The sequence below is a fragment of the Carcharodon carcharias genome, chromosome 29 (assembly GCF_017639515.1).
Source record: "Carcharodon carcharias isolate sCarCar2 chromosome 29, sCarCar2.pri, whole genome shotgun sequence".
Taxonomy (NCBI): domain Eukaryota; kingdom Metazoa; phylum Chordata; class Chondrichthyes; order Lamniformes; family Lamnidae; genus Carcharodon; species Carcharodon carcharias.
This window is the reverse complement of record NC_054495.1, coordinates 3,335,448-3,353,343: the sequence shown is the minus strand read 5'-3', so window position 1 is coordinate 3,353,343 and position 17,896 is coordinate 3,335,448. Positions and strand designations below refer to the sequence as shown.

General features: G+C 47.3%; 1 protein-coding gene across 1 annotated transcript; it reads left to right on the top strand.

Moving 5' to 3' along the window:
• Positions 1 to 3,490: 3,490 nt before the first annotated feature.
• LOC121271062 (trypsin-like) lies at positions 3,491 to 8,711 on the top strand. The gene is made up of 4 exons (XM_041176766.1): positions 3,491 to 3,684; positions 5,103 to 5,362; positions 7,071 to 7,207; positions 8,562 to 8,711. Exons 1-4 carry the CDS (start codon positions 3,491 to 3,493, stop codon positions 8,709 to 8,711), a joined length of 741 nt encoding a protein of 246 aa, XP_041032700.1.
• Positions 8,712 to 17,896: the final 9,185 nt, after the last annotated feature.

The following is a 17,896-nucleotide window of genomic DNA, read 5'->3' as shown; positions in this document are numbered from 1 at the left end:
AAATGATCCCTTCCATTGACTTCCTGTTAGCTATACAATCCTCTATCCATGCCTCCCCCTACACCATCAACTCTTTCCTTGTGTAGCAACCTTTGAAGTGGCACCTTATCAAATGCCTTTTGCAACTCCAAGTACACCACATCTACAGGTTCTCCCATTGTCCACATTGCTTGTGACATACTCAAAGAACACCAATTAATTTGTCAAACACAATTTCCCTTTCACAAAACCATGTTGACTCTGCCTCACATTTTCCAAGTGCCCTGCTATAACCCCCTTAATAATAGATTCTAACATTTCCTTGTGACAGATGTTAAGCTAACTCGCCTGCAGTTTCCGGCTCTCTGTCTCCTTGCTTTCTTGAACAGAGGAGTCACATTTACTATTTTCCAACCTCATGGGACCTTTTCTGAATCTAGGGAATTTTGGGAAAATTACAACCAATCCATCAACTGTCTCAGCAGCTACTTCTTTCGTGATGCGAGGATGAAGTCTATCAGAATCTGGAACTTGTCAGCTTTTAGTTTTAATAATATTCTCAGTCCCCTTTCTCTGGTGACTAAAACTGTGTAATTTCGTCCCTCCCTTTCACCACTCGATTTACAAGCATTCCTGGGATGTTATTTGTGTTTTCTACACTGAAGAGAGACACAAAATATCTGTTTATTGCTTCTACCATTTTCGTATTCTCCAATATTTTCTCATTGTTGCCATTAATATTATTATTATGAATAATAAAGTCTGAGTGTTTTTGCCCCATGCCAATTTGCTCGCAGCTCAGATAGTAACTCAGAGATTAGTGCCTTTTTGTTTCTGCTTTTGAGTTTAAGCCACAGCTGTCGATACTCCCTCAGAAGTCCTGCCGATGCCGTTGGTACCCACAAGGACCACGACCACTGGGTCCTTCCTCTCCGACTCCAGGTTCCTCTCCAGACCCGAGGAGCTGTCCCTAAACCTAGAACCGAGCAGGCAACACAAGCGTTCGCAGAGAACTGTGTTTATTCCCTCAACAATCAGTGCCCCCGCTATCATTACATTCCTATTTACACCCCACCTCCCTCCACTTGAATGGCTTCCTGCAGCACGATGCCTTGGTCAGCTCGCTTGTCCACACTGCAGCCCCCACTTTCAATCAGACGAGCTGCAAGGGCCTCAAGCCTGTTGGACAAGTGCAAAAGTCTCACTGCCCCCTAAAGCTAGGTCCTCGGCCCACAAGCCTGCCTCACCCACAGTCACGCCCTCCAGTCCCTGAGCACTGACCCAATCAGAGGACTCCAGCCTAAGGGCTGTGACTGCCTCTGGGGACGACACAATCCAGGTGACCACACCTCTCCACCTCCTGCAACCTAGATGCATCGCAGAGTCCAATAGCCGGACTCCAGCTCATTACTTTCTGAGCTGTAGTTCCTCGAGCTGCGGACACTCACGGTAGATGTGTCACACAGGGACCCTCCAACCCTTGTGGTTTGCACCTTTTAACCTCTTCACATGCCCCTGAAGCACCTCGGTGGGGGCGTGAGGTTTTACTTTCTCCAAGGCGATATCAGAATGCAAGTTTGTGTCTTAATTGGCATGTGGGGTTGACGTGTCCAGTAATGGTGATTGATTATCCAGTTATGGTGATTGACTCAGGGTTGGGCCTGGACAACGTATCAATACAGACCTGAGGTCAACAGCTGCAAGCGTCTGTCCTTCCAGAATTCGCTTGGCAAATGAGCTCTTGAAGCTGATTGATGATTAGCCACGTCTGATTGCTGGGACTGTCACTTTAAGCCACATATATTAAGGACAGGGGCTTCACTGGGATCATTGCCTGGGCTGGGATAAGCTATAAGATGCAGGCTTTCCTCTTCACCCTGCTCCTGGGAGCAGCAGGTATGATCACAGATATACTGAAATGCATGTGTGTGGGTGTGCACAAGTGTGGCTGTTTGTCTGGCAATTTCTCCTCTCCCTGGTCACCCCTCCCCATTCCTTTCCCTGGAAACAGTCTGAGACTGAACTTGTAACTCTGTAACCTCCTCCAGCCCCTACAACCCTCCATATCTCTGTAACCTCCTCCAGTCCAGACAGCCCTCCCTATCTCTGTAACCTCCTCCCGCCCCTTCAACCCTCCCTATCTCTGTAACCTCCTCCAGTCCAGACAGCCCTCCCTATCTCTGAAATCTCCTTCCGCCCCTACAACCCTCCCTATCTCTGTAACCTCCTCCAGTCCCGACAGCTCTCCCTATCTGTGTAACCTCCTCCGACCCCTACAACCATCCCTATCTGTGTAACCTCCTCCAGCCTCCACAAATCTCCATTTCTCTGTAACCTCCTCCAGCCCCTACAACCCTCCCTATCTCAGTAACCTCCTCCATTCCCTACAACCCTCTGAGATGTCTGCTCTCCTGCCACACTCATTCCCTACTCCTTTAAATCGCTCTTAAAATCCAATCATTTTGACTAACCATTTGGCTGCCTGTCTCTGATGTCTCCTTATGTGTCTCAGCGAAATACTTTTTTTTGATAATCAACCTTCTGAAGCTGTTTCATTATGTTAAAGGCACTATAGAAACGTAAGAAGTTGTTGTTGCTAATGTCTGAGTGTGTGCATATGCAAGCGTTTGTATGTGTGTGAGTGTGTGTACTTGTGTGTGCTTATGTGATTGTGTGTAAGTGTTTGTGAGAGAACGTATGTGTGTTTGTGTGTACAGGTACCTTTCTGACTGTGTGTGTGTTTGTGTGCGTGTGTCTGAATGTAAATGTGTACGTGTGCCTGTGAATGTGTGTCCATGTGTGTATGTGTATTTATTTGTGTATGTGTATGTGTTTGTGTGTGTGTATGTGCCTGCACATATGAGACTGTGTGTGTGTGTGTGTGTGTGTGCATGTTAGTGTGATTGTGTGTACCTGGGTATGTTTATTTGTGTGTGAGTGTGACTCTGTGTGTGTGAGACTGTATGTATTTATTTATGTGTGACTGTGTGTATGTGTGTATTTGTATGTGGGAGTGTCTGAGAGTGTTTTTGTGAGTGTGACTGTGTGTGTGCTGGTGTTTGTGTTTATTTGTGTGAGTGTGACTCTGTGTGTGTGTGTATTTGTGTGTGAGTGTGTGTATGTGACTGTGTGTGTGTGTCTGTATTTGCGTTTGTGTGTGATTGTCTGCCTGTCTGTAAGTGTGCATTTGTGCATGTTTGTGTGTATGTGTGTGTGTGATTTACGGTGTGTGATTGTGTGTAAATGTGTGTATTTGTCTGTGTGTGATTGTGTGTAAGTCAGTTTTTGTGTGTGTGTATGTGTGACTGTGTGTGTGTATTTGTGAGCGTGTGTATTTGTGGGTGTGTATGTGTGGCTCTGTGTAAGTATGTGTGTGGTTGTGTAAGTGTGTGTATTTTTGTGTGTGTGATTGTGTTTAAGCGTGTGTGTGTGTGACTGCATAAGCGTGTGTGTGTTTGTGGGTGATTGTGTGTAAGTTTGTGTGTGATTGTGGGTGCGTGTGTGCAATCAGATGATGACTATCACTCTCTGTATTCTTCTTTACTCAGCTGCTGCTTCTGCGAATCTGAAGATCATTAATGGCCAGAATTGTTCTCCTCACTCTCAGCCCTGGCAGGTTTTGCTGACCTTTAATGGGTATCGCTGGTGTGGGGGCTCCCTGATAAACGACCAGTGGATAGTGTCAGCTGCTCATTGTTACCACCCGTAAGTCCAGAGATGATCACAGCAATGTGCAAACAAAGAAACATACACAAACATACAAATTTACACAAAAATACATACACAAACATACACAAACATACAAACACTCACAAACATACATAGAAACATACATAAACATACAAACACTCACAAACATACATAGAAACATACACAAACATACAAACACTCACAAACATACATAGAAACATACATAAACATACAAACATTCACAAACACACACAGGCATTCATACAAGTAAACACTCACAAATATACAAACCTACTCAAACACACATACAAGCGTACACAAACAAACAAACACACACACAAACATACATACAAACATATACAATCATACACAGATCAACATTGAATCATATAGAGACAAAAACATGAACATACAGATGTACAAGCATACAATCTTACAGCACACACATACAAACAATGATGGAGTAATAAGGGTTCTCTTGCAGTCGTTTGATATACTTTCTGTGTCACAATATGTGCACTCACCCTCCAAAAACGCTATATAGAAACTTCATCATCCCCCTTAAACCTCCAAAAAAAGGCAAAACTCCAGATGACTGATGCCCGGGTAGTGAGGGGGCATTTTGACACTGGCCTCCTCTACATTGTTTTTTTTTGTTGGCAAGAAGGACCCAAAATTAATGATTAAATCAGGGGTCAAAGTTAAAGGAAGGAGCAAGCCAAAGAGGAGCAGCAGATACAAAACACAGGGTTCAGCCTCAGCTGGAGTCTTGTGTCCAGCTCTGGGCACCACACTGTAGGAAGGATGTGAAGGCATTAGAGAGAGAGCAGTAAGGATTCATGAGAATGGATTCAGGGATGAGGAACCTCAGTTAATGTGGAGAGACTGGAGGAGCTGGGACCGTTCTCCTTGGAGAATATGTATGCTTGTATGTATGTTTGTGTATGTTTGTATGTTTGTGTATGTTTGTATGTATGTATCGCCTTGGTGAAGAGAAGGTGGAGAGGAGATTTAATAGAGGTGTTCAAAATCACGAGGGGTCTGGACTGGGTAGAGGGGGAGAAAATGTTCCCATTGGGGGGAAGGATCGAGAACCAGAGGGGCACAGATTTAAGGGGATTAGTAAAAGAAGCAACAGAGACATGAGGAGAAACTTTTTCAGCCAGCGAGTGGCTAGGATCTGGAATGCACTGCCCGAGAGTTTGAGGGAGGCAGGTTTAATCCAGGCTTTCGAAAGGGAATCGGGTCGTTATCCGCAGGGGAAATATTTGCAGGTTATGGGGAAAGGAGAGGGGGGATGAGCTTAGGTGAGTCGCTCTTTCAGAGAGCCGACACCGACACGGCCTCCAGCTGCGCAATAACCATTCAGTGGCTTCTGGGAAACAGGAAGTGGGGAAATGACAATGTTGCCCACTTCTCCTCAGATTGCCCAGGTCCAGCATCCTCGTGGCTCATCTGGGCGAGCACAACCTCTCTCACTCCGAGGGGACGGAGCAGCGAGTCCAAGTGGTCAAGGCCATCGTGCACCCCAATTACAACTACAGGAACTTCAACAATGACATCTTGCTGCTCAAACTGGCCTGGCCGGCCACATTCGACCAGTACGTCAGGCCCATCCCTCTGCCCAGCCAGTGTGCCACAGCCGGGACTCAATGCAGCACCTCTGGCTGGGGGAGACTCATGATTAACGGAGGTAAGGAGGGCCGGGGTGGTGAGGGGTTGGTGGGGGGGCAGCGGGAAGTTGAGTTGGGGTTGGGGGCTGAATGATTGCTGCGCTGGTTTGAGTGGATGGTGGATGGGAGGGCAGTGTAGAGTGTTGGAATGTGTGATCAAGCAACAATACTTCACTTTCCAGCCATAACTGAAATGTAGACATCACTGCTCCCTGGAGACCTGTCCCAGCTTTGGAGACAGTTGCAGAGATTTACTAGCAATGTGCCGGCTCTTTGAAGGATCTATCTAATGTGACCCCACTCTCCCCCCTGCTCTTTCCCCCATAGCCCTATAATTTCCCTCCCTTCAAGTATTTTTCCAATCCCTCTTTTGAAAGTTCCTATTGGATCTGCTTCCACCACCCTTTCAGGCAGCGCCTTCCAGATCACAACAACTCGCTGTGTCAAAATAAAATTCTCCTTATCTCCCTCTCTGGGTCTTTTCCCGATTCTCTTCAATCTGAGTCCCTCTGGTTACTGACCCTCCTGCCACTTGAAACAGTTTCTCCTTATTGAGACTATCCAAGCCCTTCATGATTTTGAACATCTCGATTCAATCTCCCCCTTAACCTTCTCTGCTCTAAGGAGAACAATCGCAGCTTCTCCAGTCTCTCCACATTAGTCCCATCCACCTGGTCTCGCAGACCCACACCCAGTCCCAATTCAGCTTAATTTTAGCAATAACATCTTTGTTTTTAAATGCCTCCATGGTTTTTCCCTCCTATTCTTTGTAACCTCCTCCAGCTCCGACAACCACTCTGATCTTTGTAACCTCCTCCAGCTCTGACAACTCTCCCTATCTCTGTTACACCCTCCAGCCCCTACAACCCTCCCTATCTCTGTAACCCCCTCCAGCCCCTACAACCCTCCCTATCTCTGTAACCTCCTCCAGCCCCTTAAATCCTCCGAGATCTCTGTGCTCCTCCAATTCCGGCCTCTTGAGCTTGCCCCGATTCCCATCGCTCCACTATTGGCTACCGTGCCTTCAGCTGCCTGGTGCCATAAGCTCTGGAATTCCCTCCATAAACCTTTCCAACTCTCTCTCTCTTTCTCCTCCTTTAAAATACTCCTTAAAATGTATCTCTTTAACTGAGCTTTGGGTGATCTGTCCCTAATATCTCCTTATGTAGCCTGATGCCAAATTTAGCTTGTTCAATCTCTAATGAAGCATTTTGTAACGTTTTATAAAGTTAACAGTTCTATATGAATTCAAGTATGCTGTTGTTACTAAGGTGGTGTTAATAGCAGTCTATGCATGGGCATAATGAGTTCTTCTGCTTCTGATTAAGTTGGCCTGTCCCTTTAACAGGGTAACCTCTCATTGATCTAAACACTGAGGTCATTCAGAGTTCAATTGCCGATTGGCAAATGTCTGCCAATTTAATCCCTTCTACCTCAAGGGATGTTCCACTGCCAATTGCACATTGACAGTTGTCTAGAAGGCCACCAGTGTTTCATATCGAGCTCTCCTTCTCCTGGCCACGAGGTTCTTCACCCTTCTTTCTACAGTAACCGAACATCTCTTTGTGTCATGGTGAGCAGACCTGGATTCAATGCCCAGTGTGTGCTTTAACCAGATATCTGTACACAACACTCAGTAAGCAAAACTATTGATTAAGTTGCTTGCACGTGGGAGGAGGAGGGTCACGTTTGGATCGGACTGTGCTGACTCATTTCTTTCCCCTTCAGGTGAATTACCCGAAGTCCTACAGTGCCTGAATCAGCCCATCCTGCCTGATGCTGATTGCGCCAAAGCTTATCCACTCTACTTCACGGACAACATGTTCTGCTCAGGATACTGGGAGGGAGGTCAGGGCACATGCCAGGTAAGTGTGGCCTGACAGGGTGAACCCGAATGCATCAAACCTTGAGGGATAGAAAACGTCTCAAGCTGAGAGACAGAGGTTACTTCTACCTGCGGGAAGGGGAATGTCTGAATTTGAGGGTGCATAGGAGCAGGAGGAGGATATTTGGCCCCTTTATCCCTCTGATAGTGCAGCACTCCCTCAGTATCACCCTCCACCAGTGCAGCACTCCCTCAATATGACACTCTGACAGTGCAGCGCTCCCTCGGTACTGACCCTCTGTCAGTGCAGCACTCCCTTAATAGTCACCCTCCGACAGTGCAGTGATACCTCAGTGCTGACCCTCCAACAGTGCAGCACTCCCTCAGTACTGACCCTCCAACAGTGCAGTACTCCCTCAGTACTGATCCTCTGACAGTGTAGCACCCCTTCTATACTGACCTTCTGGCAGTGCAGGTCTCCCTCAGAACTGACCCACCAACAGTGGAGCGCTCCCTCAGTACTAATCCTCCGAGAGGGTAGCGCTCCCTCATTACTAATCCTCCGACAGTGCAGTGCTCCCTCATTATTGACAGTCCGACTGTGCAGCACTCCCACAGTATTGGCTCTGCATCCTTGCAGCACTCCCTCAGTGCTGACCATCCAACAGCGCAGCACTCCCTTAGCACTGATCCTCTGACAGTGCAGCACTCCCTCAGAACTGACCTTCCATCAGTGCAGCTACTTCAGCACTGACCATCTGACATTGTAGCACTCCCTCAGTACTGACCCTCCAACAGTGCAGCACTCCCTTAGCACTGACCCTCTGACAGTGCAGCACTCCCTCAGCGCTGAAACTCCAAAAATTAAATGCTCCCTCAGTACTGACCCTCCAACAGTGGATCACTCCCTCGGAACTGATCCTCTGACAGTGCAGCGATCCCTCGGCACTGACCCTCCGACAGTGCAGCGCTCCCTCATTACTGACCCTCCAACAATGCAGCATTCCCTTATCACTGAACCTCTGATAGTGCAGCACACCCTCAGCACTGACACTCTGTCAGTGCAGCGCTCCCTCAGTACTGACCCTCCAAGAGTGCAACGCTCTCTCAGTACTGACCTCCTGACAGTGCAGCACTCCCTCAGTACTGACCATCCGACAGTCCAGCAATCCCTCAGTACTGACCAACCGACAGTGCAGCACTCCCTCAGTACTGACCATCCGACAGTGCAGCACTCCCTTAGCACTGACCATCAGACAGTGCAGCGCTCCCTCAGCACTGAGCCTTGTCCTTTGGTTCTCTAGACCAGAATCCTGGGGGTGCTAACGATGACTATCCGATTATAACTTTGTCTATCTCACTCTGAATTACAGTCCATGTCTTTTTTGCTGCAGGGAGACTCAGGGGGACCTGTGGTCTGTAATGGGGAGCTACAAGGCATTACTTCCTGGGGTTACCACTGTGCTATGAAGGATCATCCCGGCGTCTTTGTGAAAGTTTGTAACTACTACAATTGGATCCAAGCGGTCATGGATGAAAACTGAGTGGAGAATCCTAACCCTGAAACTACCTGCAATGAGGGAAAGTAAAACGTTGCAAGTTTCCAATAAAGATTGATTGTCAAGTTGTGTTGCATTTGGATTTTTTTTTGCTAAACCTCATTTGGAAGGTGCAGAATCCCACATCCATCCCCTCGCTGCCTCCAGACTGTAACTATTCCAACATTCCTCTCGGAAATCTGCTTTCCACAGGGGGACATCAGAAATAGGAGCGGGATGAGGCCATTCAGCCCCTCCAGCCTCTTTCCCCCATTCTATACAATCATGGCTGACACTCTACCTCGACCCCGCTTTCCCTCCTTATTGCTTAGCATCCAAAAATCTATCCATCTCCGTCTTGAATGGATTCAGTGATGGAGCATCCACAGCTCTCTGAGGGAGAGAATTCCAAAGATTTCTCCTTCCGTGAACTTAAGCACATCCAAAAATCTGCAACCCCCTGTCCTAACTCACACAAAGTCTCGTGCACCCAGCAGCCCCTGATGCTCGCTGATCTACATTGGCTCCTGGTCGGGCAACACATTGACTTTATAATCCCCATCCTGGTTTTCAAATCCTTCCATGGCCTCCTCGCCTCCTCCCTATCTCTGTAACCTCCTCCAGACCCTACAACCCTCACTATCTCTGTAACCTCCTCCAGCCCCTACAACCCTCCCTATCTCTGTAACCTCCTCCAGCCCCTACAACACTCACTATCTCTGTAACCTCCTCCAGTCCCTACAACCCTACCTATATCTGTAATGTCCTCCAGCACCTACAACCCTCCCTATCTCTTAACCTCCTCCAGCCCCTACAACCCTCACTATGTCTGTAACCTCCTCCAGCCCCTACAACCCTCACTATCTCTGTAACCTCCTCCAGCCCCTACAACTCTCACAATCTCTGTAACCTCCTCCAGCATCTACAACCCTCCCTATCTCTGTAACATCCTCCAGCCCCTACAACCCTCACTATCTCTGTAACCTCCTCCAGCCCCTACAACCCTCACTATCTCTGTAACTTCCTCCAGACCCTACAAACCTCCCTATCTCTGTAACCTCCTCCAGCCAGTTCAAACCTCCCTACCTCTGTAACCTCCTCCAGCCCCTACAACCCTCACTATCTCTGTAACTTCCTCCAGACCCTACAAACCTCCCTATCTCTGTAACCTCCTCCAGCCAGTTCAAACCTCCCTACCTCTGTAACCTCCTCCAGCCTCTACAACCCTTCCTATCTCTGTAAACTCCTCCAAGTCCTACAACCCTCCCTAACTCTGTAACCACCTCCAAAACATACAACACTCGCGATATCTGAAATTCCTCCAGCCCCAACAATCCTGCCAATCTCTGTAACCTCCACCAGCTCCTACAACCCTCCCCATCTCTGTAACCTCTTCCAGCTCCTACAACCCTCCCTATCTCTGTAACCTCCTCCAGCACCTACAACCCTCCCCATCTCTGTAACCTCTTCCAGGCCTTACAAACCTCCCTATCTCTGTGACCTCCTCCAGCACCTACAACCCTCCCTATCTCTGTAACCTCTTCGAGGCCTTACAAACCTCCCCGTTTCTCCAGTAATGCTGCCAGACCCTATGAATGGAAACCCAATTCTCCCACTCAAATCTTACAGCCACACAGTTATACAAACATACTGAAATAAGTACATACAATTTAGGAGCAGGAGTAGGCTATTCAGCCCCTCGATCCTGCTCCATCATTTCATAAACTCAAGGCTGACCTGTTGTGGTTCAGCTCCACTTTCCTCTCTACCCCCTATACCCTTTGACCCCCTCCTCACTCAGAAATCTGTCTAACGCAGTCTTGAATATATTCAGTCCCCCTGTCCCCACTGCTCTCTGAGGAAGAGAATTCCACAGACTGTCCACCCTCTGAGAGAAAGAATTCTCCTCACCTCCATCTTGAATGAGAGACCCCTTTTTTCAAACTGTGCCCCCCAGTTCTAGTCTCTCCCACAAGGGGAAACATGCTCTCAGCATCCACCCTGTCAAGTCCCGTCAGAATCTTATCTGTCACAATAAGCTCACCTCTCATCCTTCTAAACTCCAATGGATACAGGCCCAGCCTGTCCAACCTTTCCTCATAGGATAACCCCCTCATCCCAGGAATCAGTCAAGTGACGCTTCTCTGCAGACTACCTGCAGGCTAACATTCTGTCATTCATACACCAGGACACCCAGATCCCTCTGCACGGCAGAGTTCCGTAATCTCTCTCCATTTACACAATATGCTACTTTTCTATTCTTCCTGCCAAAGAGAACAAGTTCTCATTTTCCCACATTATTCTCCTTTTGACAATATTTTGCCCACTCACTTAACCTGTCTATTATGTTTTTCAGACTCCTTATGTCATCTTCACAACTTACCTTCCAACCTCTCTTTGTTCAATCGGCAAGTTTAGTAACCATACCTTTGGTCTCTTCATCCAAGCTATTGATATAGATTGTAAGTAGTTGACGTCCCAGCTCTGATGTCAATGGCACTCCGCTAGTTACATCCTGCCAACCCTAAAATGAAAAATATTGATCCCTACCTTTTACTTCCTGTAAGCTATCCAATCCTGTATCCATGCCTCCCTCTTCACCATCAACTCTTACCTTGTGTAGCAATCTTTGAAGTGGCTCCTCATCAAATGCATTTTGCAACTCCAAGTACACCACATCTACAGGTACCCCCTTTGTCCACATTGCTTGTTACATCCTCAAAGAACTCCAATAAGTTTGTGAAACACAATTTCCCTTTCACAAAACCATGTTGACTCTGCCTCACAATTTCCAAGTGCCCTGCTATAAGCCCCTTAATAATAGATTCTAACATTTTCTTGTGACAGATGTTAAGCTAACTCGCTTGCAGTTTCCAGCTCTCTCCTTCCTTTCTTGAACAGAGGAGTCACATTTAATATTTTCCAATCTCATGGGACCTTTCCTGAATCTAGGGAATTTGGGAAAATTACAACCAATCCATCACCTATCTCAGCAGCTACTTCTTTTGAGAGCCGAGGATAAAGTCTATCAGAACCTGGGAACTTGTCAGCTTTTAGTTTTAATAATATTCTCACTCCCATTTCTCTGGTGACTAAAACTGTGTAAGTTCCTCCCTTTCAACACTCGATTTACAAGCATTCCTGGGATGTTATTTGTGTTTTATACACTGAAGAGAGACACAAAATATCTATTTAAGGCTTCTACCATTTCCGTATTCCCCATTATTTTCTCACTGTTGCCATTAATATTATTATCATGAATAATAAACTCTCTGACCTTATTTGCTCCATGCCAATTTGCTCTCGGCTCTGATTGTAACCCAGAGATTAGTGGCTTTTTGGTTCTGCTTTTTAGTTTATCCCACAGCTGCTCATACTCCCTCAGAAGTCCTGCCGATGCCATTGGTACCCACACGGACCTCGACCACTTGGTCCTTCCTCTCCGACTCCAGGTTCCTCTCCAGACCCGAGGAGCTGTCCCTAAGCCAGGAACCGAGCAGGCAACACAACCGTTCGCAGAGAAATGTGTTTATTCCCCTCACCAATCAGTGCCCCCACTATCATTACATTCCTATTTACACCCCACCTCCCTCCACTTGAATGGCTTCCTGCAGCACGATGCCTTGGTCAGCTCACTTGTCCACACTGCAGCTCCCACTTTCATCCAGACGAGCTGCAAGGGCCTCGAGCCTTTTGGACAAGTGGAAAGGGCTGAGGCCCTTGACTTCTACCTCCTTGGCCCCGAAGACGACCTCACCCACAGTCACGCCCTCCAGACCCTGAGCACTGACCCAATCAGAGGACTCCAGCCTAAGGGCTGTGATCGCTTCTGGGGACAACACAATCCAGGTGCCCACACCTCTCCACCTCCTGCACCCTAGATGCATCACAGAGTCCAAAACCCGGACTCCAGCTCATTAGTTTCTGAGCTGGAGTTCCTCGAGCTGCGGACACTCACGGTAGATGTGTCACACAGGGACCCTCCATTCCTTGTGGGCTGCACATTTTTACAGCATCACATCCCCGTGAAGCACCTCGGAGGGGGCGTGATGTTTTACTTTGTCCAAGGCGATATCGGAATGCAAGTTTGTGTCTTAACTGGCGTGTGGGGCTGACGTGCCCAGTAATGGTGATTGATTGTCCAGTAATGGTGATTGATTCAGGGTTGGGCCTGGACAACGTATCAATACAGATCTGAGGTCAACAGCTGCAAGAGTCTCTCCTTCCAGAATTCGCTTCTCAAATGAGCTCTTGAAGCTGATTCATGATTAGCCATGTCCGATTGCTGGGAATGTCACTTTAAGCCACATACATAAAGGACAGGGGCTTCACTGGGATTGTTACCTGGGCTGGATAAGCTGTAAGATGCAGGCTTTCCTCTTCACCCTGCTCCTGGGAGCGGCAGGTATGATCACAGATATAATGAAATGTGTGTGTGGGGGTGAACAAGCGTGGCTGCTTGTCTGGCAATGTCTCCTCTCCCTGGTTACCCCTCCCCATTCCTTTCCCTGGAAACAGTCTGAGACTGAACCTGTCAGCTTGCAACCTCGGGGTCACATTTGTCCCCCAGATTTGCTCACTGTCAAACCATTCCTATTGCCACCTCCGCAACATTGCCCAGCTTCACCCCGACCCCGTCTCGTCTCATCTCATCTACTGCTGAAACCCTCATCCAATCCAGCATTGTCCCCAGATGTGGCTATTCCCACAAATCCCTGACTGTTCTCCCACGTTCTACCCTCCGTAAACTTGAGGTCATCTGAACCTCTGCTGCCCGTGCCTTAAATCAAACTGAGTCCCACTCACCTATCATCTCTGGTGCTCGCTGACAAGCATTGGCACCTGGTTAGCAACATATTGATTTTAAAATTCCGCCAGCCCCTACGACTCTCCCTATCTCTGTAACGTCCTCCAGCATCTACAACCCTCCCTATATTTATAACCTCCTCCAGCCCCTACAACCCTCCCAATCTCTGTAACCTCCTCCAGCCTCTACAACCCTCCCTATCTCTGTAACCTCCTCCAGCCCCTACAAAACTCCCCATCTGTTTATCCTCCTCCAGCCCCAACAACCCTCCCTATCTCTGTAACCTCCTCCAGCCCCTACAAAACTCCCCATCTCTTTATCCTCCTCCAGCCCCAACAACCCTCCCCATCTCGTTATCCTCCTCCACCCCTTACAACCCTCCCCGTTTCCCCAGTACTGGTGCCAGACCCCATGAATGGAAACCCAATTCTCCCACACAAATCCTACAGCCACACAGTCATACAAACATACTGACATAAGTACATACAGTTTAGGAGCAGGAGTAGGCTATTCTGGCCCTTGATCCTGCTCCATCATTTGAGAAGATCATGGCTGACATGTTTGTGGTTCAGCTCCACTTTCCTCTCTACCCCCTATACCCTTTGACCCCCTCCTCAATCAGAAATCTGTCTAACTCAGTCTTGAATATATTCAGTCCCCCTCTCTCCACTGCTCCCTGAGGAAGAGAATTCCACAGACTGACCACCCTCTGAGAGAAAGAATTCTCCTCACCTCCATCTTGAATGAGAGACCCCATTTTTTAAACTGTGCCTCCTAGTTCTAGTCTCTCCCACAAGGGGAAACATGCTCTCAGCATCCACCCTGTCAAGTCCCCTCAGAATCTTATCTGTCACAATAAGCTCACCTCTCATCCTTCTAAACTCCAATGGATACAGGCCCAGCCTGTCCAACCTTTCCTCATAGGATAATCCCCTCATCCCAGGAATCAGTCATCACCCTTTCTGAATTACTTTCTAATACAGTTATGTCCTTTCTTAAATAAGGAGACCCAAGCTGTACACAGTACTCCAGATGTGCTCTCACCAACACCCTGCACAATTGCAGAAAAACATCCCTACTTTTATATCCCATTCCCCTTGCAATAAAAGCCAACATTTCATTTGCCTTCCCAATCACCTGCTGTACCTGCAGACTAACATTCTGTCATTCATACACCAGGACACGCAGATCCCTCTGCACTGCAGAGTTCCATAATCTCTCTCCATTTACAGAATATGCTACTTTTCTATTCTTCCTGCCAAAGTGATCAAGTTCACATTTTCCCACATTATTCTCCATCTGCTAATTTTTTGCCCACTCAATTAACCTGTCTATAACGCTTTTCAGACTCCTTATGTACTCTTCACAACTTACCTTTCTACCTATCTTTGTGCCATCAGCAAATTTATCAACCATACCTTTGGTCTCTTCATCCAAGCTATTGATATAGATTGTACGTAGTTGACATCCCAGCTCTGATGTCAATGGCTCTCCGCTAGTTACATCCTGCCAACACAAAAATGAAAAAAATTGATCCCTTCCTCTTACTTCCTGTTAGCTATACAATCCTCTATCCATGCCTCCCCCTACACCATCAACTTTTACCTTGTGTAGCAACCTTTGAAGTGGCACCTTATCAAATGCCTTTTGCAACTCCAAGTACACCACATCTACAGGTTCTCCCATTGTCCACATTGCTTGTGACATACTCAAAGAACACCAATTAATTTGTCAAACACAATTTCCCTTTCACAAAACCATGTTGACTCTGCCTCACATTTTTCCAAGTGCCCTGCTATTAGCCCCTTAATAATAGATTCTAACATTTCCTTGTGACAGATGTTAAGCTAACTCGCCTGCAATTTCCGGCTCTCTGTCTCCTTCCTTTCTTGAACAGAGGAGTCACATTTACTATTTACCAACCTCATTGGGCCTTTTCTGAATCTAGGGAATTTGGGAAAATTAAAACCAATCCATCACCTATCTCAGCAGCTACTTCTTTCGTGATGCGAGGATGAAGTCCACCAGAATCTGGAACTTGTCAGCTTTTAGTTTTAATCATTTCCCCAGTCCCTTTTCTCTGGTGAATAAAACTGTGTAATTTCCTCCCTCCCTTTCACCACTCAATTTACAAGCATTCCTGGGATGTTAATTGTGTTTTCTACACTGAAGAGAGAAACAAAATATCTATTTAATGCTGCTACCATTTTCGTATTCACCAATATTTTCTCATTGTTGCCATTCATATTATTATCTTGAATAATAAACTCTGAGTGTTTTTGCCCCATGCCAATTTGCTCGCGGCTCAGATAGTAATCCAGAGATTAGTGCCTTTTTGGTTCTGATTTTGAGTTTAAGCCACAGCTGCCGATCCTCCCTCAGAAGTCCTGCCGATGCCATTGGTACCCACACGGATCACGACCACTGGGTCCTTCCTCTCCCACTCCAGGTTCCTCTCCAGACCTGAGGAGCTGTCCCTAAGCCTAGAACCGAGCAGGCAACACAAGCGTTCGAAGAGAGCTGTGTTTATTCCCCTCACCAAACAGTCCCCCCACTATCATTACATTCCTATTTACACCCCCTCTCCCTCCACTTGAATGGCTTCCTGCAGCACGATGCCTTGGTCAGCACGCTTGTCCACACTGCAGACCCCAATTTCATCCAGACGAGCTGCAAGGGCCTCGAGCCTGTTGGACAAGTGCAAAAGTCTCACTGCCCCCCAATTCTACGTCCTCGGCCCACAAGCCTGCCTCACCCACAGTCACGCCCTCCAGTCCCTGATCCCTGACCCAAACAGTGGACTCCAGCCTAAGGGCTGTGACCGCCTCTGGGGACAACACAATCCAGGTCCCCACAGCTCTCCACCTCCTGCACCCTAGATGCATCGCAGAGTCCAAAACCCGGACTCCAGCTCATTAGTCTCTGAGCTGGAGTTCCTCCTGTTGAGGACACTCACGGTAGATGTGTCACACAGGGACCCTCCATCCCTTGTGGGCTGCACTTTTTTGCCTGATCACATCCCCGCCAAGCAACTCGGTGGGGGAAGGTCATTTTACTTTGTCCAAAGCGCTATCGGAATGCAAGATTTTGTCGTAACTGGCGTGGGGGGAGGACATGTCTAGTAATGGTGATTGATTGTCCAGTAATGGTGATTGATTCAGGGTTGTGCCTGGACTACGTATCAATACAGATCTGAGGTCAACAGCTGCAAGAGACTCTCCTTCCAGAATTCGCTTCTCAAATGAGGTCTTGAAGCTGATTGATGATTAGCCACGTCTGATTGCCGGGACTGTCAATTTAAGCCACATATATAAAGGACAGGGGCTTCACTGGGACCATTACCTGGGCTGGGATAAGCTGTAAGATGCAGGCTTTCCTCTTCACCCTGCTCCTGGGAGCGGCAGGTATGATCACAGATATACTGAAATGTGTGTGTGGAGGTGCACAAGCGTGGCTGCTTTTCTGGCAATGTCTCCTCTCCCTGGTTACCCATCTCCATTCCTTTCCCTCATCAGTTTGAAACTGAACCTGTAACTCTGTAACCTCCTCGAGCCCCTAAAACCCTTCCTATCTCTGTAACCTCCTCCATTCCCTACAACCCTCTGAGATGTCTGCTCTCCTGCCACACTTATTCCCTCATCCTTTAAATCGCTCTTAAAATCCAATCATTTTGACTAACCATTTGGCTGCCTGTCTCTGATGTCTCCTTATGTGACTCAGCGAGATACTTTTTTTTGATAATCAACCTTCTGAAGCTGTTTCATTATGTTAAAGGCTCTATAGAAACGTAAGATGTTGTTGTTGCTAATGTCTGAGTGTGTGCATATGCGAGCGTTTGTATGTGTGTGAGTGTGTGTATTTGTGTGTGCATATGTGATTGTGTGTATGTGTTTGTGAGAGAACGTATGTGTGTTTGTGTGTACAGGTACCTTTCTGACTGTGTGCGCTTTTGTGTGCGTGTGTCTGAACGTAAATGTGTACGTGTGCCTGTGAGTGAGTGTACATGTGTGTATGTGTATTTGTTTGTGTATGTGTATGTGCCTGCACATGTGAGACTGTGTGTGTGTGTGTATTTATTTATGTGTGACTGTGTGTGTGTGTGTATTTGTATGCAGGAGTGTCTGAGAGTGTTTTTGTTTGTGTGACTGTGTGTGTGCTTGTGTGTGTGTTTATTTGTGTGAGTGTGACTCTGTGTGTGTGTCTATTTGTGTGTGTGTGTGTATGTGACTGTGTGTATGTGTCTGTATTTGCGTTTGTGTGTGATTGTGTGGCTGTGTGTAAGTGTGCATTTGTGCATGTTTGTGTGTGTGTGTGTGTGTGTGACTTTCGGTGTGTGTTTGTGTGTAATTGTGCGTATTTGTCTGCGTGTGATTGTGTGTAAGTC

Excerpts from the sequence above, each read along its gene's own strand:
- LOC121271062 (XM_041176766.1), top strand. The coding sequence starts at position 3,491 with ATGATGACTATCACTCTCTGTATTCTTCTTTACTCAGCTGCTGCTTCT. Across the intron at positions 3,685-5,102 it reads GCTGCTCATTGTTACCACCC|GTCCAGCATCCTCGTGGCTC; the intron begins GTAAGTCCAGAG and ends CAGATTGCCCAG. Across the intron at positions 5,363-7,070 it reads GAGACTCATGATTAACGGAG|GTGAATTACCCGAAGTCCTA; the intron begins GTAAGGAGGGCC and ends TTTCCCCTTCAG.